The 23,504-nt window shown below is 39.2% G+C and overlaps 1 protein-coding gene across 3 annotated transcripts in view; it reads left to right on the top strand.

Moving 5' to 3' along the window:
• Positions 1-23,181, top strand: part of PPARGC1A (PPARG coactivator 1 alpha) — a 141,042-nt gene extending 117,861 nt beyond the window's left edge. For all 3 annotated transcript variants that reach the window (XM_077279963.1, XM_077279964.1, XM_077279965.1), the window contains 5 exons: positions 5,761-5,853; positions 5,942-6,062; positions 10,504-10,625; positions 10,841-10,992; positions 19,966-23,181. In XM_077279963.1, coding sequence (XP_077136078.1) covers positions 5,761-5,853; positions 5,942-6,062; positions 10,504-10,625; positions 10,841-10,992; positions 19,966-20,069 — 592 coding nt within the window. In that variant the 3' untranslated portion in view covers positions 20,070-23,181. The remainder of the gene's footprint in view (positions 1-5,760; positions 5,854-5,941; positions 6,063-10,503; positions 10,626-10,840; positions 10,993-19,965) is intronic.
• The last annotated feature ends 323 nt before the right edge of the window (positions 23,182-23,504 follow it).

The raw sequence follows: 23,504 nt of genomic DNA on the forward strand, positions 1-23,504 counted from the left end.
TTCACGTCTTTTTAGTTTTATTTAGTATTTCTTTTCTTGAGCATTGTCAACTGACAGGAACATTTAATAACTCACTATTTATTGCTTTAGCGGAAAGAGTGCAGCAGGCTGTTGATTTTTCAGATCTGGATGTGATGGTCAGCCCAAGGGCTTGGTCAAAATGTCAACTGTCTTGGGAAAAACTAGATTTATGTTGAAGGCCAACATTAAAAACAACTTTTTTTGACCTCCTAGTATTATGTCAACTATACTTAAAATGCTCTGTACTGTCATGCTTGTCCAGCACAGGGCGTTCATTGCCTTATATTTGGTAGCTACATACAGGAAAGCTGATTTTCAATACGTTGGCTGTTATAGACATAGAGAAAATTGGCATTGTTGAATTATAGCGGTGTGTCTTCGGAGTGTGGGAGGAAAGAGGAGAACTTAGAGGAAACCCACTCAAACAAGGGGAGAACATACAAACGTTTTGGTGGCATTTGAACCCAGGTCCATTGAATGAAGCAAAGGAGAGTCTAGTTGACACGTGACTGCAGCTGTGTAATTCGTATACATGAGGTCATCTGACCACCCACTCTCATGGAGCATAGTGACGAGTTTTCGCATCGTACTCTGTCATGATTCGATAGTCTGCAGTCACATAGAGTGACTGCAGACTTTTCTTCTCAGCCCTGAAATCCCCTTTAAGTGGTACATCTCAAGCTAAAATTTGTATGTTAAAATAAACCATGTCCCCGATTCATCAAGACCCGCGTTGTTGACTCCAGTCTTGATGAGTGGTCATGTGGTAGTCAGATGTGCCAGATTCATTAAGTGGTGAATGCTTCTTAAAGGGAACCTGTCATGTGAAAAAGGTGCTGTTAACCAGCAGATATGGGGTCAGTCTGCAGGTTAATAGCATTCTGCAAACTTCCCAGCTCTGGCACTGAGAGCTCTCTGCCGAGAGGAAATTAACTTTATTCCTCACGGTAGCATTGGGATTGCAGTCACCGGGGTAGTTCATAGTGCGGGTTCATTCACATCTCATTGTATAGGGAGCGGCGGCTGTAATCGCATCCCCGGCACTGACTGACTAGAAGTCTCCACCCCCGTGACTGAAGCCCAAACACTAGTGGGAGGAATAAAATTAATTTACTCCTGGCAGCAGGGCTCTCAGTGCAGGCACCAGGCAGGTCCAGAATGCTATTAACCTGCAGATTAACCAGGTTAATAGTTTTTTTTCTTCACATGACAGGTTTCCTTTAATAAATCTAGAAAGCCTGAAAAAGTGGATTGTGGAGTATGCAAGACATGAATTAAACAAACTGTGGCGTCACATCCCTGTCGTGCCCCAGTTCTGCCCATTTTGGTGGAGCTGGAAGAAACTTGCTTGAAAACTTCAAAAGTGGCCAAATTTTTGCATAACCTCAAGTTGCACAAAAAATTATGAGTTAACATTATGTTTTACTCTATATTTCTAGGGAAAACACTTTGTTAAATCAGTGCATCTGGGTTTTTTTTAAGTTTGTTTGCAGAATTTGAAATTCATGGGTTTTTTTTAGGTTAATTTATATTTTGAGGGATTTTTATTTTATAGCTTTTCTCAGAAGGACAGCTTAATGATTGAAATCCAGATAATGTACATTGTATTTATCACACAGATCTATGATGTTGTCCGTCAGAATTTCAGCTTTTCCCAATCAGTCTTGAAGTAGCAGAGAGCAATATTCATTAAGCCTCAATGATTAACCCTTGTGATAAAATTACGGAACTGTAACGCATTCCCCTAAACGTAGTGTCAGTTCCTTCTTTATAAATGATTGCGATGGTGTTAGAAAAGCTAAAGAATGCTCTGGTGACAATATATGGAACGCACTTGGGTTTATTGAGTGGAATGGAAACGATAACGGGAACAATATACTTATTTTAATCAATCAAAGCGATTGATTTCTCGCACGCTTTGTCCAATTTATAAAAAGGATAAAGTATTGGAATAAGATAGCAGCGTATCAGCGCAATCAGCCTTAGATTGTGTAATGGTTCACCGGAGCAGAATCTACGTCAAACGCGTTCCCTTGAAACATACATTCTGCAGGTCACTGAACTCAGCGGGGTTCACACGGAATTAACAGACATTAATTAATGAAACATTCCGATTGATTCTAATTCTCTGCTGGATATCATAGACCATTCCCTATGATGCCGTAAAATCTTTTTTTTTAATTTCTTGTTCCCATTTATTTCCCCTTTTCTTTTAGCTTTCCTTTTTTCTTACTTTTCTCATAATAACATCGATTTTGCTTTTTGCAACATTTTTAACATGTTGACAATGAAATATGAGATTACAATTTCTGCTTTAGATATTGAATGTAACCAGGGATCCTCACAAAAACAGTTAATTTTCTTGGTTAAAAACTATTTTCGGGACAGCAATAGCAGTATATCATTTACCTGAAGGGGCAGCAAATTAAGGTAAAATGATTTTATTTATTTTTTAAATAAAAAGGCGGATAAGATTGGTAAAATGTGTCATCTTACCTTTCTACACGAGTTATTGGGTTGTGTTCAAGTCTAGCTTTGTGGAAGTGGGCTGCAATACCACATACAACCTGTGGACAGATGTGGCACTGTTTTTGGGAAGACAGCTACCATGTTTATCCTATTTTGAACAACCCTTTTGAAAGGATTGCTCCATTAGAGACAACCCGATTCCAATAGGGAGCCACAGCTGTGACGTATCTGTCTTTCAAGACCCCTGGGAAATATCTGATTTTGTCAGGGTAGTTGCTGTTGGCATTAACTTTAACCTGGGGAAATGTAGCATCAGAGGGTGTCCATTTGGAGACATGACTGTCTTTGCAATACATAAATAGTCTGCTTAAGCAAGGACAAATGGTTTTTGGTGGCTTTCCATATTGACTTCTTAAAGATGCTCCTCTATCATGTCCTTAAACCCTACTGACAAAATGGAGATGCTTTGCCCCAGTTGGAAGTCCTTTAAAAAGACTGTCAGAAGTGGCCAGATTTTGTTCTCTTTACTCTCCCTAAGTTTTCTTTCTTTCTTTCTTTTTCTTTCTTTCTCTCTTTCTCGCTTTCTTTCTTTCCTTCTTTCTTTCTATCTCGCACACAGTTTTAGAGGAATGTCGCTTTTAATTTAGTACTAGTTTTTATGGTCTTTACCAACGGGTCGTTGCTCATAGGGTCTAAAAACCTAAAGTCATGCCCCCAGGGAATTGTGCAAGCATTGCCCCCTTGGAAAAGAGCTTTAAAAATTAGAACTAAATAAAGACCCCGATCTCTGGAAACATATGGCTGATAAGAAAAATTTTAAAAATGGAGAGGCGGAAATATAATGAAAAGAAAAACTGGCCACAGAGGACCTGTTAACAGGTTATCAACCTAAATTAGAGTTTCATGAACTTGGGTGGAACAAGGCTCACAAACTGAAAACATACAGTATGTCTATTGTTATATGTATATATGCCTCCCTAGTGCCACCTCTAGGTAGCCACATAGTAAGTCATTGTCTGACTTCTTGGAGCTGTGAAATATGATTAGGGATTCAGCCAAACAAAACAAAGCTTTTAATATCCAGAATCATATTTGAATCATATTTTTAGGCTCAGTAGTGGATCAGATGTCGACTTACAGGGTCATTACCAGTAGCTAGCATCGGAGAGGCAGTTTTTTGGAGGAGAGCTATTTTGAATATTTTTTCCCACTAGCGTTGTCTGTAAGACATCCTACATCATTCCAAGGACAACAAACACTCTATCAGTAGAAAAAATAAGCAGCCCTCACCTTAGAGATCATTTCACATCTGGCTAGATGTGTAAATCCAGAAGTGGGAAACAGAGCGCTCAATAGGGTGATACTCTATGGAGGGAGACAGGGGAATCAGAACAGAATGCGTAATCATAACATCCTAAATATAGTCCCTTGCCTGAAAAATTGGGACCTGGGTAGTACCTACATAGACACTCCTCATGTATACAGCAAAACAGAAAACTAACCCGGAGTAACTAGTCCAAAAGGAAAAATATGTGCTAAAACATTTATTTTATTATATCACAAAAAGGCACATAATTTTACAAAAAATATTTTATCATAACAACAATAGTTAATGCAGAGAGGGATTGGAAACAAAAAGATATGGGTCTCAAAAATTCTATCATGAAGTGGGTACAGCATTTATGGCCCCCCGAAGAAGCCATCGCTAAACGCGCGTTGGGGCTACGGCTGTGGTGTCTTAGCGAGGGACTATGGGTAAGAGCATTCTGATATCTATGGGATAGGCTGTGGTGTTTTCTTTATATTAGTATATGGCACCTTATGGATTCTGGTTAGCAGTGATTGTACACAATTAACATGGTACCATATAAACATTTAATATGCACCTTTCCATCCCAGCACAAGCACTTTATATACCTTGATGAATGCTGTACCCACCTCATGACAGAATTTTTGAGACCCATATATTTTTGTTTCCAATCCCTCTCTGCATTAACTATTGTTGTTATGATATAATATTTTTGTAAATTTATGTGCCTTTTTGTGATATAATAAAATAAATGTTTTAGCACTTCTTTTTCCTTTTGGACTAATTACTCCAGGTTTTCTGTTTTGCTCTATGGAGGGAGAGTAGGAGAGTGCTGGTAACTCTCACCCGGAGGAGTTGTGGCAACTCCTGTGTAGGCATGAAGAAGAACAGCTGCTGTTGCCCTAAGGCTGGTGGGTAAATCCTCCAGGAGATATTGAATCCAGTTGGATGAACACGTGGTTGGGCTTTGCTGCTGAAGTAAGTCAATTCTTGTGAAATGATGAGGAAAAGATTTTTTATTTACATTGCGTTTCAGTGTCATACCGGCTTCTTTATCAAGTGAAAAAAGACAAACCTGTTTTTCACTTGATAAGGATGCGCTGAAACACATTGTGAAAAAAAACCTTTTCCTCATCATCATTTCTTTAGAATTGACTTACTTCAGCAGCGCAGCCCATCCACGTGTTCACCCAACTGGATCCAACATGTGGCCAGATGAACCACTAGTTCCATTGCGAAACAGCCATTGCCTGCTTGATGCAGCTTGAATGCACAACCCACAAACACCACTTTTCGTGTTGATAGAATAAAGCAATATTCAAGGGTGATTGCTGCTTATTTATTTTACTGGAAGTATCGTGTATATATGTTGCTCATTGCAAGTTTTGCACCATCCCAAAGGTTGTGAGTTTGGTGACCCCACGACATGTGTGGTGACTTGCCATTCTTTGACGCAGTCGTAATACGATTGTGCCAGCTCTTTTTCCATTGCAATCATAACCAATATCCTCCTAAAACAGTATTTTTAGCAACTATGGAACAAATGGTTAGCATACGAAGCATAAATGTCACAGTGTGGAGAGAAATATACATAGTAAATATACACAGTAGAAAGTGACATATGTAGTTTATCATGATTGCTATAGAATTATGATGGGCTTCTGCTTGCAGGATGAGCAACTTTCATCAGCCAAAACAAAACTGGATGTTTAATCTATATGCTAACGTATACTTATTTGAAGGAATTTTTTGACCTGCATATTAGAGCATCTGACATATGGCCAATGTCAATCATTTCGTTGGTGCGATTGGGTCTACTAGGTCTGCAGCCATAAAATATCATACTGATATGTTAATATGGAGGAAACCTGTCCTGTTGAGATCTTCCTTTGCCAAGCTGCACTTTAGTTTATTTTTTACTACGACATTGAATTATATCTGAATTTTCCTTCTATTTTAAGGTCTTACTGCTGTTACGAGACAGATCATTGTAAACAGAACTCTCCAGTGTATGAACGATCTAGATCAAGGTCACCATACAGTCGTAGACCAAGGTAGGAAGCTCCACAAGGCTATTGCAGCAAACTATTGATAGAATCCCATGCTTCTCATACTGCATTAATTGCTTATATCAATTTCTAGATATGACAGTTATGAGGAATACCAACACGAGTGCCTGAAGAGGGAAGAGTATCGCAAGGAATACGAAAAACGGGAGTCAGAGCGAGCAAAACAGAGGGAACGACAAAGGCAAAAAGCAATTGTAAGCAATACTGGAAATACTTCATCTCAGTTTGTCAAAATGAGGGAAATCTTTTCATGTATCTACCTACAAATATATCATATTATTTATGTATGCTGCTTCCTTCCTTTTCTTTTTTCATTCTTCCTTACTTTCTTTTTTCCTTCTTCCTTCCTTTCCTTATTTCTTTCTATCCTTTGTTATTCCTTTTCTTATTTCCTTTCCTTCTTCCTTTCCTTCTTCCTTTCCTTCTTCCTTTCCTTCATTCTTCCTTCTTTCCTTCTTCCTTCCTTTCGTTATTCCTTTCTATCCTTTGTTCTTCTTTTTCTTATTTCCCTTTTCTCTCCTTTCCCTATTCTTCATTCCCTTCCTTCTTTCTTCTTTCTTTTCCTTCTATACTTGTTCCTTCCTTTCCTTATTACTTTCTATCCCTTGTCCTTCCTTTTTTCTATCCTTCTTCCTTCCCTTCATGCTTTTGTTTTTTATTCCTTTCCTTCCTTCCTACCTTGCTTCCTTGCCTCCCTCTCTCCATCTATCTATTATGATTCACTTTTCTATTTGCCTATCTATCTGGTTTGTTTTATTACCTCTAATCTGTCAATGTCTATCCTTTTATCATTTATTATTTCTAAAATTGCCAAAAATGTAAAAGAAACAAATAAAAACAAACAGCCGTGTCAAAACAGTAAAGATGAATTTTTTGATGAGGGTGACGAATGGTTAAGGACATATACTTAGCAGTGGTTCAAGGCCATGGATGGTGACATATGTGTCTGAGCAGGTGCTGAAGGACATTGCTATAAAGCATATGCATGGTATAGATTTCCACAAGTTGCTTGAAGTGATGGCCTCATAACTCACTAGGGGTCAATACAGATAAATCACTATCTTGCTGTTCATTACACAGTCTACTGTAGGCAGCAGTGAGGTCACAACATGTCAGCCTGGGCAAATAGCGTGGATTTTATCAATGGGCCTGATGTATGGTATTATCTTCTGTAAGGAATAAACAAGCAGCCAAGAAGCTGGATGTACATTTTCTGGTTCACCATATGATATATCAGTATGAAAAGTGACCAAGCATATTTCTATCTATCTATCTATCTATCTATCTATCTATCTATCTATCTATCTATCTATCTATCAAACGAAACCGGGCAGCACCTCCAAATAGTCACAGTGAAAAAAAATGATTTATTCCATGCAGAATTATACAAAGTTTGGGCTCTAAGAGTTTGGCATGGAATAAATCACCATCCTTTTACCATGACCATTTGGAAGCACTGCTTGTTTTTTCTTTTTTTTTTTTTTTTCCTGCCCTTTGGTCTTTGAGCTTAAACCATAGCACTCACATTCTTAGCATAGTGCATATCATTTGACTTTCCATGTGCAAATAATATAGCTCGCACAGCTGCCCCCTTGGTAGCATACCCTTATCTCTTTGTTGATGTTCTGATACCTTTTTCATAGCTCGATCCAGCAATTAATTCACCTTCATGGGGTGTCAATCAATACCAATCGACTCACTCTCATAGGAAGTCTGTCTGACTCTTAACTGATTACAGTTGCTCTCAAAAGTTTACATACCCCTGCAGAATTTTTGCTTTCTTGGCCTTTCTTCAGAGAATATGAATAATAACAGCAAAACTTTTTTCTCCACTCATGGTTAGTGGTTGGGTGAAGCCATTTATTGTCATAATACTGTGTTTTCTCTTAAAATCATAATGACAACCCACAACATCCAAATGACCCTGATCAAAAGTTCACATACCCTGATGATTTTGGCCTGATAACATGCACAGAAGTTGACACAAATGTGTGTAACATCCTCACCTGTGACCTGTTTGCCTGTAATCAGTGTCAGACAGACAGACTCTTGCATCTTTCATCCAGCCACTGACATTTCTGGATTGTGAGTTATGGGGGAAAGCAGAAGAATTGTCAATGGATCTACGAGAAATTGAACTGTACAAAACAGGAAAGGGATACAAAAAGATATCCAAGGAATTGATAATGCCAGTAAGCAGCGTTCAAACTGTGATTAACAAATGGAAAATCAGGGGCTCTGTAAAAACAAAACCACGGTCAGGTAGACCAACAAAATGTCATCCACAACTAGAAAATTGCTTGGGATGCAAAGAAAACCCCACAAATAACATCAGCTGAAATACAGAACTCTCTGAAAACTAGTGGTGTGGCTGTTTCAAGATGCACAATAAGGAGGCACTTGAAGAGAATTGGGCTGCATGGTCGAGTTGCCAGAAGAAAGCCATTACTGCACAAATGCTACAAAGTATCTCGCCTAAAATATGCAAAACAGCACAAAGACAAAACCTCACAACTTCTGGAATGAGGTAATTTGGAGTGATGAGATCAAAATTGAACTTTTTGGCCACAAGCATAAACGTTACATTTGGAGAGAGGTCAACAAGGCCCATGATGAAAGGAACATCATTCCTACTGTAAAGTACTGTTTTGGGGATGTGTGAGCTACAAAGGCACAGGAAGCTTGATCAAAGTTGAATGAAGAATGAATGCAGCACATTATCAGCAAATACTGGAGACAAATTTGCACTCATCAGCCCGGAAGCTGCGCATGGGATGTACTTGGACGTTCCTTCATGACAATGATCCAAAACACAAGGCAAAGTTGACCTATCATTAGTTACAGCATAACAAAGTGAAGGTTCTGGAGTGGCCATCTCAGTCTCCAGATCTCAATATCATTGAGCCACTCTGGGGAGATCTCAAGAGCACAGATCATTCTAGACAGCCCAGGAATTTACTGGAACTGGAGGCTTTTTGCCAAGAAGAATGGGCAGTTTTACCATCTGAGAAAATAAAGAACCTCATCCACAACTACCACAAAAGACTTCAAGCTGTCATTGATGTTAGATGGGGCAATATACCGTATTAAGAAATAGGGTACGTGAACTTTTGATCAGGGTCATTTGGATGTTTTTGGTTGTCATTATGAATTAAAAAGAGAAAACACAGTATTTTGACAATAAATGGCTTCACCCAACCACTAACTATGAGTGGAGAAAAAGTTTTGGAGTTATCATTCATATTCTCTGAAAAAAGGCCAAAAAAGCAAAAATTCTGCCGGGATATGTAAACTTTTGAGCACAACTGTATGATGAGGCTTCTTCTACCCCTTTAAAGTGGGATTCCGACGCAAATGAAGTTATGAAAAATTGCTTATTTTGCACCCCACATGCAACGAGACGTAATTCCTATATGGAAAGGGGAGCGTTATGTCAGTCTTAGAAAGGACAACTCTGCTCCAAAAAAAAGGTTCTACAGCAGCCAGGATGTGCATCATAAGACATAATGTGCATCTCCTGGAAATTCTAAATATTAGAAGTCACGGTTTCAAAGGTCTGACTTATTATTCACATTTACATTAGAAATTACATAATCCCATAATCCCATCTATAATTCTATAATTTATTTTACTTGATGTCTATATAAAAACCATTTGAAGCACCAAAGCAATTTATTAATTTATTAACTGTTCCTTTGATAAAGCAATATGAAAACCCTCTTCGCTTGAATTTATTGCCCAATGCTCCCAGTATCCTAAAAAGGTATATTTTGATCCACATTTAATGACTCCATATGCATATGTATTGAATCCATCTACCTAATGCACACATGAACCATTCTATAATAAGCTGAGCTTTACTGTGCCGAGAAAAATGTTATATTGAGTGGGTTTTAATAAAAAGGAGATATGGATGGAGTTTCTGTCCTATTCCACTTGATATTAATATATGCCAAATACATCAAAACATTCCATAAGTTTAGTCATCCGGGCTACATAGTGTTAATTAAACCCTGAAAAAACATAACTGGAAGTTATAAAATTGCTGCCAAGGACACATTTATATTAATTCCATCATTCCAGAAGAAGTAGTTTCAGCTTTATGGTCGGTAGCTGATCGTTGGGATGGAATTAGTGTTTGCCGGTCATTCTATTTACAGACACATATTTCAGATTGCTCGGGTTGTTTGTAGGTGTTTTAGCCTTTACGGAATAGGAAACAAAATATCAGTTGTATAACGTTACAGCGTCGTGAGATATAAATAGTGGACAACTATGATGTACGACTGTGTACTCTCCCTTTTTGAAAGAAGGTGTCATCCATATTAAGCTGACCGCAGGGATTCCCTATTCTGACACCAACATCAGTCAGCTCCGATCTAAAGAAGAACCTGCCAGCAAGTGTTTAGTTTCTCTACAGCACCCCCGCAGGTGAAATGAAGCATTGGCATGTATGTGCAATACATGGATTATTTTGAAGTCCTTCAGTTTGGGTCAGAGATGAGGCTACAGAACAGAGATCCCTTATTATAAACTTTTCATACGATATTTGTAAATAGGTTTTGTATGCCGAAAAACATCATTAAGGTCACTTAATATAGTATTTATTTTACATTTGTGCCTATTTCCTTGTAGGAGGAGCACAGAGTTATCTACATTGGTAAGATGAGAACTAACATGAATCGCGGTGAACTGCGAGCTCGGTTTGAAGTTTTTGGTGAAATTGAAGAATGTACGGTCAATCTGCGGGATGATGGGTGAGTGTCATTTTGGCCCAACCAGCTGATGATGATAATGGGATTGTTAGATTTTAGCATGCCCAATCCTGTGTTCTCATGAGAGATAAATGGTCATCAAAGGTGTCTGGCATTCCATCCTCAAGGAGGAGCATAATACAATGCAGAGATGTTTTATATAAGTGGGTTTATACCTCCTGCACTCATTTATTTGATTTTTACCCTTCTCGTTGCAGAGACTGTTACGGCTTCATCACCTACCGCTATACATGTGACGCTTTTGCTGCTCTTGAGAATGGATACACCCTGCGCAGATCTAGCGAACCCGATTTTGAGCTGTGCTTTTGCGAAAGAAAGCAGTTTTGCAAGTCCAACTATGCAGATTTAGGTATGGATTGCATTTCTTAGATCCTGATGGTTCTTGCCATTTTCACACAATAGGATTTACCTTGACAGAGTTAGTTGCCGGCTGTCAGTGATTTACTCAACTCCTCATTTATTGCTAATTTGTTGTGAGAAATGAATTGCCTAACATAAAGTACCAGCATATGGTAGAAGCTAATATATGTCCTATATTCTTTATAGCTCAGTAATTAATTTACACGGCTTTGCCACTGGCCACAGGCAGGCAATGCTAAAATAAATGCTTAAGACGCAAAAGGCCATGGGTTATAAAACTTATTTTTACATCACAAGGTTTTAACATGTTCATATGTTTTCAGTTGAAGCTTGAATGTATTGAACCTTAGGCTAGGATTGACTAGAGAAGTGCCTTGGCACAATTTTATTTCTATGGAGAGCTTTGTGGGAACCTTTGTCACCGTAAAATCACATTATTTTCTCAGTGATGTCCTGATCATTCCAAAAAGTCCAAACCAGTCAGATATTTTCTTGAGGTATACAATTTTATGTTCCATAGCTAAACATTGTGGTTGCTTTGTGGTAATGAGAGTGAAATTTTTTTACTAGAGCTTATTGCAACTGTATTGGGAACTCCTGCCCTTCCCAGCTCCCTGCTTGCCAGAGGGTGGTGCACTCCTCAAGATTGATCGTTCAGACCAGCGACATGGCCACTGGCTCAAGTTGTGCTCTCTCCAATACTTAAATCAAAGACACCTTTGCTTCTGCAGAATCAGTGGATGTGCGATGGATCTAGAGATCGAGTTAACTTGAGAGCAGTGCTTCAAAGCTCTATAGCAAAGAGCTTGCAAGCGCTGCACTTTTTTTTAGCTAGGAAACCTCTAGATTGCAGAAGTGGCCGGTAACCTGAACAATGAATTATAAAACTATAAAATTAATAATTCCTTAATTCCTTAGAAAGTAGAGGATTTTTAATTAAAGGTAAATAGCAGAATTGCTTGTTTTTACAAGTGCTTTGATAATTTTACCAATTTGAGTAATTGGCAAAACCCTTTTAAGTGATGGCATTATCCAATCATGAATTTTCTTTATGCAGACCTGTTTCTAATAATCCTATAAGGAGAGGATGTACTATTACTGTAGTATTACTTGATATATGGGTGATAATGCAAAACTCGGTCATGGCGAGCCATCCAGAATGGCACCAAATGTTTTCATTGGGCCTTTTTGCAAATGGTAATATAGGGAAGTAGGGACCGTCTGTATAATGTCCATATTAAAAGGGATCGATCTGATTTAATAAGCCCTCCCAGTGGCACAGTATGAGAAGTCACAATAAATCCTGAAATTGACTGAATTTTCTATGTGTGACTGGTACGACACGTCCGCCATGCACGTTCTGAATATGAGCCAGCTTTATGTCTCTTGACCTGAGCTCACCAGCCTTTTATATGCCTTTGTCAGGAGACCTGTAGCTTGTTGTGGTCTGTACTTGCAGTGTGAATGTTGGAAGTGTGAAACCAGCACAAGAGATGAATGATTTTTCTCCATCTAGTATTTGTACTTTTATAAAGATCCGCTGCACAGGGTTTACATCGGCATGTGACCAAAAAAAAAAGACTAGTCAACGTTAAATATGTAATTTGCATTGCACTTAGGTGCATTGAACCTGAGCCATGCACCATGCACCCAGCAGAGAGGTCACTGTCTAACCTCAGCCGAAAAATACACTAATTATTATTACATAGAACAATGCGTATGGTCATAGCCTCTTCAGAAATAAAGAGCAGGGCCTCTAGGGTAATTTCTTTGTAACAGCAAACCAATAGATCAGTATCAACCTTTTAAAGAGCCTTACCACATTGCTTACCCCCATCCCATGCACTTTTGATGGCCAATTGTTTGGCCAGTAGCCATCTTGGCTGTGTCTGCCAAGCACAGGAATGCTCAGTGCCAGTCAAACATTCCTGTGTTCTCCATGTAAGAGCCACTGCCAGACATGTCTGACGGAGACTTATTTCCGGGAGAATGAAAGGATCGGCAGTCCGAAATTGGACATGTTGATTCTTAATTTTTCTGACAATCAATTGTACGGTGTTCCTACACCCATTAGACTGTCGTATGAGCTCATCGTTATCAGCGGGTTGGGACGACATTAGTCTAATGTGTATGGGGGGCTCTTATATATAAAGCCAAACCAGAATCATCATGTCATGTGGCAAGGCTCAATATTGACTTAACGGATTACCACGTTCAAGAGGAGGCACATGAGACCCTGTTTTCTTCATCTTATTAAAGGCGATTTTTGTATATTTTATTACCCAAGTAAGTATTTCATGACCTTTAAAGACTACCTATCATATTTCTATGGCTACACTTTTTTAAAAACAACAGTGGGCAGCTATAGACTGATCATTTTTAATACGGAACTTCTTAAAATATAAATTCTTAGGACCCCGCTATCGAGCAAAAGTTGGATCTGATCTTCCAGGTTGTGGGACTCCAGCATGCAGAACGAGATCTCACAACCTAAGGCCTTTTCACTGTGAAAGTGCGAGATCGCACTACCAAACTATGCACACCACAGTAGTGAGGCTGAGGAGTCGGAGATGAGGTGAATCTGTGCTGCACTTTATGTACATGCTCAGTAGTGACCAGTGCTGTGGGGTTGTAGTTGAGATGAGTCTGTACTGCACTATATGTACATGCTCAGTAGTGACCAGTGCTGTGGGGTTGGGAATGAGATGAATCTGTGTTGCACTTTATGTACATGCTCAGTAGTGAGGCTGTGGAGTCAGAGATTAGATGAATCTGTGCTGCACTTTATGTACATGCTCAGTAGTGACCAGTGCTGTAGGGTTGGAGATGAGATAAATCTGTGCTGCACTTTATGTACATGATCAGTAGTGATCAGGGCTGTGGAGTTGGAGATGGGATGAATCTGTGCTGCACTTTATGTACATGCTCAGTAGTGAGGCTGAGGAGTCGTAGATAAGATGAATCTGTGCTGCACTATATGTACATGCTCAGTAGTGAGGCTGTGAAGTCAGAGAAGAGATGAATCTGTGTTGCACTTTATGTACATGCTCAGTAGTGAGGCAGGGCTGTGGGGTTGGAGTCATGGAGTTGGGAGTCAGGGCATTTAAGGAGTAGGAGTCGGAGGTTTGGCTTACTGACTCCACTGTCCTGTCTCCCACTCCCACCACTGAGTAGCAGCTTTCTGTCAACATACAGTGTGCACAGCTAGCTGCCAATCAATGGTGGGGGCGGGATAATTCACAACCCAGCATTCAGAGCACTGCTAGATCTGCAGCAGAGAAAATTGTAATTCTATGTTAACTGCTGCATCCAATAAACTAAGTTATACATGTGACGGGGTATGCGACAGAGCAGGAAGAGACACCAGGCCGATAAACAATTCAACAAGATTTATTGGAACAGGGAACTAGAACAACACAAATGAAAGTAATTCTGCAGCGTCTGTAATAAGTCCACAATGAGTCTACAGAAAGGGAGCAGATCCGGGGTCGCCACCCGGCAATCCGACACCAGGGAAAAAAACAAATCATCCTGGGATGGGTTCACTGGATCCAAGAGATGAGGGGCATAACACTATTCCATGTGGCAGCTTTTAACCCTCCACACACGGGCACCAGGATCTCGCCTCAGCATAAGATCCCAGCCCTTCCCAAGTCACCACACAACTGAATCAGCCAACACATGAGTCTATTGTTCTGTGTCCTGGGATCCATCCCTCCATGGGGGAGGGCTCCCTCCACTGGTTGTTGACTCAAGCCTGATTACATGGCAGTCCAGGGACACAGGCTGGGGGAGGGACATGCTGTTACAACCCATCACTGGAATCAGGGTTTCAGACCCAACATCATGCTGCTGTCATATTACATAGCACAAACCTGCTGACAGATTCCTTTAAAATGCTGTCTGGCTATCGTATTGAAAGCGTTGACTATTGGGAGAAAATTAACTTTTTTCCTCTGAGGAGCTGCCAGCTTTCAGGCACAGAGGTGTGGTGGCGTGCCTACGGTCACCGCTCTGTGCATAGACCTGCCTCGGTGCTTTGAGTGACAGTTCGCTCTGCACAGATGAGCTGCAGAGATAACTGTCAGTCAATGTACCAGTGCATGTTTACAGGTGCCGCTCACTATGTGCAAAGCTTAACAAATTAGTGTTTGGGTACATGACAGGTTCCCATTGCATAAAGAGGTCAGCCCGATGATGGATTTTCCACACCAGCTTCTTATGGAGTATCTTTACCCCTTAGAATGTATCCATATAGAGTATTGCATGCAATACATGACATCTGACACATAATAACAGATATGAATATCTTGCTTCTGAATTCTCACAATATGCAAAAAAAAAGAACTGATAAATTACAGTTTCCCTTTAACCGACGCTCACAAGTATCAGCCATATTTACTCTTATTTTTTCCATGTACTGTATGATATAAATGTGAGAAAGACTCCATCCACTCTTCAGCTCGAGCTCACCCTTGCGTGCAATCCAAGATTTATTTTCTGTTTACTTGATGGTGGATTGAAATAGTCAGATGCGGCATGACGCTCCGTGTCTACCTTATTTAACACCTCGGTAATGTAGAGGGGCTTAGACAGAGCTGGAGAGTAAACACAGCTGTTTGAGGAACAGGACTCCGGTTAGTACGCTTTAATCAACTCAAACAAAATAACGATGCTCCAGGGAGATGTGGGAAAATAAAGGAAATGGCAGTGCCAGGGTATTGTTATTTATTTAGTATTTTACGTGACGGATTCACATTTAAAACTATTCCGAATGATTTGATTACTTACATTTTATTTGCTTCTAGTATTCGCTGGAAAAGTCATTTTAATTTAGAGGTAGAAGAAGCTCAGCGTAATATACGTGCGATGGATCAGTATCAGAAAAGAATCTTATTTCTAAAGATATACCGTGTTTAGTTCTTTGTGCTTTAGGTTAGAGTCCATCATTTACGTTATTGTTCTTATCTTCCTGATGAATTCCAATCATGAAAATTTGGAAACAATGGAATCCTTTTGTATCATAAAATCTCGAAATACAATATATGATTAGAGTGTGTCATTAGAAAAAGTTAATATGGTAAATTAAAGTAATATTGTCATATGAAAAAATAGGAATTAAATCATGTAATTAAATATATACTACCGTATATTTATTATTTATTTACTATTATGCTCACTTATATAGCGCTATCATATTCCACAGCGCTTTACAGACATCATCATTGTCCCCATTGGGGCTCACAATGTATACATTCCCTATCAGTATGTCTTTGGAGAGTTGGAGGAAACCAGAGAAACCCGGCTGTAACCAGCATAAATTCAGAGGTTTTCCTTGGTGGGATGTGAACCCAGGACACAGTGCTGCAAAGCAACAGTACTAACCACTGAGCCACCATGCTGCCCAATACATATATTATATAGATAGAAAGCTATATATTTATATATTTTTTTAGTATTTTTTTAATATGGTGATATAAGACAATGTAAAAAGACAATGGTATTATTAATACTAATATTGTTTTAAAACAGCCTAAAAGGGAACCTGTAAGGTCCCTGAGGTCTAACAAACCGCCCCATTTAGGTCCTTAATCCTGGATCCCATGCCCATGTCTGACCAGACCAGTTGTTATCATTGTAAAAGTGAATATGTAATGCCATTCTCAGGATATGCATGATGCAGTGTCTAATCTGGAAGACATCTCTTCACCAACAGGAGTCTGTCACTATTTGCTTTAATTACGCCGCTCTTGACATCCTCCTTTCTTGTTTAATAATTTCACATGTGATTGAAATCTTGTGCTTACACGAGACTTCATGTTTGGCCATCCACAATGCTCCATTGAAGCCAAGGAGAGCACACCCTGAGAGCATAAAATAAGGTAGAAAACAAGTACAATAAACAAGACTAAATCAGTGACCTAAATGGGTGATCTCAGTGTAGGTTCACACTATTGTGTTTCAGAACTGGAGGATTCAGTATTGTCCAAAAGCTATAGTAAGAAATAACCCTGTATACTAGAATCATAGAATGGTAGAGTTGGAAGGGACCTCCAGGGTCGTCGTGTCCAACCCCCTGCTCAATGCAGGATTCACTAAATCATCCCAGACAGATGTCTGTCCGGCCTCTATTTGAAGACTTCCATGGAAGGAGCACCCACCACCTCTCGTGGCAGCCTGTTCCACTCATTGATCACCCTGTCAAAAAGTTTTTTCTAATATCTAATCTGTGTCTCCTCCCATTCAGTTTCATCACATTGCTTCTAGTCTTTCTTTGTGCAAATGATAATAAAGATGATCCTTCCACAGTGTGACAGCCCTTGAGATATTTGTAGACAGCTATTAAGTCTCCTCTCAGTCTTTTTTTTTGCAAGCTAAACATTCCCAAATCCTGTAACCGTTCCTCATAGGATAAGGTTTGCAGACCGGTCACCATTCTGGTCCCTCTTCTCTGAACTTGCTCCAGTTTGTTGATGTCTTTTTTAAAATGTGGTGCCCAAAACTGGACACAGTATTCCAGATGAGGTCTGACCAACGAGGGAGTAGAGGACAATAATGACGTTGCGTGATCTAGACTGTATGCTTCTGCTAATACATCCCAGAATTGCATTTGCCTTTTTTGCTGCTGCATCACACTGTTGACTCATGTTCAGTTTATGGTCTATTAGTATACCCAAGTCTTTTTCACATGTGCTGTTGCTTAGCCCTATTCCTCCCATTCCGTATATGCTTTTTTCATTTTTATTGCCCAGATGTAGTACTTTGCATTTTTCCCTGTTAAAAACCATTCTGTTAGTTGCTGCCCAATGCTCCAGTTTATTTATATCTTTTTGAATCTTCTCTAGTATTAGCTATCCCTCCTAGCTTTGTGTCATCAGCAAATTTAATCAGTTTACCCTCAATTCCCTCATCTAAATCATTGATAATGATGAACAATACAGGCCCCAGGACAGAGCCCTGTGGTACCCTACTTGAGACATTCTTCCAACTGGATGTGCAGCCGTTTACGACCACTCTTTGGGTCCGATCACTAAGCCAGTTATGAATCCAACAATTCAACACTACTGCAGTTGCAGTGGTACACATATTTTATCATTGTGGTCACTCTGAGAAGACTTTTTATGGCCGCAATTCTCAGATAAGATACAAAAGTGCAGTGGTCATAGATACTTACCAGGTGATACTTTTAGGCCATGTGCACACATTCAGTATTTTTCGCGTTTTTCTCGCGTTTTTTCGCTATAAAAACGTGATAAAAACGCGAAAAAAACGCTAACATATGCCTCCCATTATTTTCAGTGTATTACGCATTTTTTGTGCAAATGTAGCCTTTTTTTCCGCGAATAAATCGCATCGCGGAAAAAAAAGCAACATGTTCATTAAAATGCGGAATTGCAGGGGATTCCGCACACCTGCAGGAGTGCATTGATCTGCTTACTTCCCGCATGGGGCTGTGCACACCATGCGGGAAGTAAGCAGATTATGTGCGGTTGGTACCCAGGGTGGAGGAGAGGAGACTCTCCTCCACGGACTGGGCACCATATAATTGGTAATAAAAAAGAATTAAAATAAAAAATAGTCATATACTCACCTTCGATGTCTTCCCGCCTCTCAGCTGCATGCTGCCGCTTCGGTTTCTACAGCCGGTGTGCGGTGAAGGACCTGCGATGACGTCACGGTCTTGTGATTGGTCAAGACCGGTCATGTGACCGCTCACGTGACCGCGACGTCATGGAAGGTCCTGAACCACACCAGCATTTATAGGAACGGACGCCTGCAGGTGAGTATAACCATTTTTTTTATTTTTTTTATTATTTTTAAACATTCTATCTTTTACTATAGATGCTGCATAGGCAGCATCTATAGTAAAAAGATGGTCACACTTGTCAAACGCTATGTTTGACAAGTGTGACCAACCTGTCAGTTTTCCAAGCGATGCTACAGATCGCTTGGAAAACTTTAGCATTCTGCAAGCTAATTACGCTTGCAGAATGCTAAAAAATTGCAAAAAATGCGGATTTCATGCAGAAAATTTCCGGTTTTCTTCAGGAAATTTCTGCAAGAAATCCGGACGTGTGAACATACCCTTACTCTGATTGTCTGAACAGAGTATAACAAGAGAAGTGTCGCAATCATCTGTCTGACTCGTTTACTCCACAACAGTCTAACCCAACTATTCACTTATCTTGCATTGGCTATGAAATGTTTCTTGCACTCTCATCTCAGCCCTTGACACTTTTCTTATCCTCTACTAAGCAGAAGTTAACCCACAAAGACTCTCATTGAATACGGCTTCAGTGGTAGCCTGCATCATATACATGTAAACCTTTCTCTTCTACAGTTAGCCTTCTTAGACCCCCAATCTGTATTGTGGTAGCCGAATTACCTAATTTTGTGGTCCGATGATGGGTCACTTTGCTGAACCACTTTCAGTCACCTCTCCATCACTCGATCCACTCCTTGAAGAAGTTTAGGTCTTGGCAGGTTCCAAGTAGGCAAACAGTTGTCTGATCTAACCATCCTATGGGCAGAAGCTCTAATAGGCCTAGCACAATGGTCATACATGCACTATTTTGGTGACAACCCTCTCCTTTTATCTGCACCCCAAATGCTCTTCTCAATGTTACGGACCATGCTTATTCTTTCCAACCTTGTGGTTGTGAGGAAAGAAGACACTTCGGCTGCCAATGTAACCTGTCCTGTCCAGACAACCATCCACACACAATTTGTATACAGTATACAAAATTGCAGTGGATATGTGGCTAGGGTGGAGAGTACAGGGGTTTACTTGTTGGCAAGGACAAATCAATGGCAATGACAACTTCCAAAAACAGCATATAGAACACATCTAAGAGCTAGAATGTTTTGCTGTGGTAGATTGCATGTATGAACCCATTCTTAATATGTTGGCAATAATTAATTTCTCAGCTTCATTCATTCTTCTAATTTCTCTGTCTTCTAGATTCAAATTCAGATGACTTCGATCCTGCTTCCACCAAAAGCAAATATGACTCCATGGATTTTGACAGTTTGCTTAAAGAGGCACAAAGAAGCCTGCGCAGGTAACATGCATCACCACCCCGCCCAATGGAATGATGGAGAATACCTCACGGACAACTCGTCCTCCAATAAGAGACTCTTGAAAGTCAAACCTAGGAATTTCTCCTACTTTACACTCTCCGTTCTTCAATGGTTTACATGAACACAGCTGCTGAAGACTAAAGAGGCAATGGGAAAGCCATGGGTGTCAGATGATTCCTCACTTTCACAGTCGCCGTCGTATCACTCGGATAAAGACGAGACATGCTTTTCATTGGAGATGAAAGTGCCAGCCAACTGTGAAAATTTCTCCGCTTAAAACTGATTATTCTGGAAAAGTCGAGAGATCACTATTTATCATGGAAAATATTGGAGGATTCGTAAGCTGCTGATGCTCAACTGCAATGCAATCTTTACTGTGTCTAATTTTGATCATCCCATAGGAAAAAAAAAATATATATATATAAAACAAGAAAAAAAAACATTGCAATATAGATAACGCCTTAGTAACTTTTTTTTTATTGGGAATCTTGTGAAGAAACCTAAAAAAAATGGCATTTTCAGCACACGCAAGTCTCTTTACTCTACATTAGTCTTGGATTCTGACACCCATGCAATTGTCTACAATGTTGTATGTCAACAACGAAAGCCTTGTACATGGTCGATTTCACAGCTTGTTCAGCATTATATCTATATATATATATATAAATATATATATAAATATATTTTATTTTCTGATGAGTGCTTGTGGTGTTACATAATAAACGAGAGCTGAGTACAACTATCTGAATCAGTGTCCAGGTAGTTTATACCACTGCATTGTACTGGTCAAGTATTTACAGATGTTCCCTGCTCTTCTGCTTGGGAGATGTGCAAGCGGACATATTGCCCGTGTCTCTGGCAGAGAATGGGTTCTATGGAGTATTTTTATTTTGTGTACATAGAGTATGACTATGTTCTTTATTTGTTACTGCTATGCACTGTAAATGCAGCCTTCTTTTCAATACGGAAACAAAAAACAAAAAAAATTTCTTAAAACTCGAGAATATTCAAAATGTAACTGTATAAGGTGAAACACCTGTTGTATACTAACCCATTTAGGAGCTGACTTTATGCTTATATATATTTGATTGTAAGAAGAAGAAGAACAAAACAAAAATGACAATGTGTGCGTGTTTTAGTTTTTTAATTTTCCTTTTTTTGGGGGTGCACAATTATCGCTTTAAGCACATTCATCCCTATTTTTTTATTTTATTTTTTTTTCCGGTGAGCTTCCATATAACTGTTTTCGAGAAGGATTCCATTAGCCTGGAAAAGGCTTTTGTCGCATGGAGAACATGTCTCATCCTTCCGTGTAAGTGTCTTCATCCGCGGTAAAACATAATCAGTTCTAGATTTACCATATCAGAGGTCTTGTTAACGTTCGTAGTGATTTTTAAAAAATATATATATATATATTCGTATTATTGTGAGTCAGGAATGAATGTACAATTTAATTACTTTCACGATAGGCCATTGTGCGTTTTTTTTTCTTTTTTTCTAAGCCGCTGGGTGTCCTTGCACTCTGCACCATATGGTGGTGATACATTTTTGTCTAAACACTGTTTAATAAGCCAGTAACTTTTTTTTTTTTTTTTGGGGGGGGGCACTGTTGGAATTTTTTGGCAAAAGCCAATATTTTTACTGTTGTGCATCCTTTTTGAGAAACTGATATTCCATTCCTTTGTTTACTGAAGACATATTCATCAGTTAACGCTCTCATATTTGTTACAGTAATATGCTGATTAAACAAGATATGGCCAGTTGGAAGGATGCTAACACTCTTCTTCATGCTATCATATGCTACGGGTGAAATCTCCCGTTTCACGATAGTGTTGACTATGCATTAGTGTGGTCTCAGCTCTACCGCTGTACTACTGATCCTTTAAGACGTCGTCTTGGTATAAGGAGACCTCCCGGAATGTTGGTTTCCATATGAACAAAGTTCTTCTACACTGAATCGTTTTAATCTCTACACGCACAGCTTTTTCCCATATTGCTATCCCTCTTACGGGTTAACCCTTGCTCCGCTAACTTAATGTATTCAAACACAAGTGGAATTAATTACGAGAACCACGTTTCCTCTCTCTCCATCGGCTCATAGCTGACTGAACTCCTACGTTACGTGTGGTGCGTGTTTAGCAATGCAAATATTTTTTCACAAATGTTAATCAGTCACAGTTTTTTGCAACAGTTTGTAAAAAAATAAATAAAAGTATTTTGGGTGAATATTGCTACTATTCTAAATGGTTTCAAAAGAATACATTTTTAGGACTAATTGGTGAATGTACACGAAAAATATTACTGATTTTGCTAGAATCCTTTTTGTTCTGTAATGTAACCAGGTTCAGTGCGAGAAGGAATGGGGACAAGCCATTTGCATCAGGAATTCAGTGCTCTGGTTGCTGCTGCCCACGTCAGTTTGGTGACTGCCGTGCACAATTAACTGGAGTGCCAAAGATTGTTTAACCTGTCATGATTTTTCACTCTTTTTGCCATTTGAACAACACTTCAGGCCATTTTAACATCACTTGGGGTCATTTTTCAACATTACATATACACAACTAGTTTTTTAAAAATGTTACTTGCAACCTACCAGCAGATTTTTGCTTTGTAAGCAGCATGATGTAGGGGCTGAAACGCTGATTCCAGTGATGTAGCACTTGCTGGTCTGTATGCTGCCATTTTTTATGCAATCACAATTTTCTCTGCTGCAGATCTAGCAGAGCTCAAATGCTGAGCTCTGTATGACCCCGCCCACATCACTGATTGGCAGCTTTCTCTGTACACTGTATATTGACAAAAAGATGGCAGTCTGTGGTGTGGGTATGGTTGGACTAGTGTACACGAGTCACCTAGTCCTCTAGTGATAATTTCCTGCTGATAAAACACTAATTTTATTGAAACTGCAAGACACAGCCTAGGAAGTGACACATCACCGGAATCAGGGTCTCAGACCCTACATCATGCTGCTCTCAGATTATATAGCAAAATCCTGCTGCATTTTATGGTCGCATCCAAAATATTCCTTTCCTTCTCCTTTATTTTTATCTAAAAAATAGATATATATATTGTATATATGTATGTGTATGTATGTATATATATACGGTATATATATATATATATATGTATGTATGTATGTATATATATATATATATATATATATATATATATATATATATATATATATATATATATATATATATATATATATATATATATACTTTGTCCTCTTTTATCCCAACGTTTAGAATTTTGGAGGAGAATAGCAATTCTAGGACAATTGTTTGAATCTACCATATGCATTAACTTGGAAAAGACCAAGCAAGGCTTGGCATTTTTCCAAAAGTGCGTCTGCACAAAAATATTCCTGTGCACAAAAATTTTCCTGTTTTACCAAAATCTCTACTGATTTCTTTCCAC

The sequence above is a fragment of the Ranitomeya variabilis genome, chromosome 1 (assembly GCF_051348905.1).
Source record: "Ranitomeya variabilis isolate aRanVar5 chromosome 1, aRanVar5.hap1, whole genome shotgun sequence".
NCBI classification, from domain to species: domain Eukaryota; kingdom Metazoa; phylum Chordata; class Amphibia; order Anura; family Dendrobatidae; genus Ranitomeya; species Ranitomeya variabilis.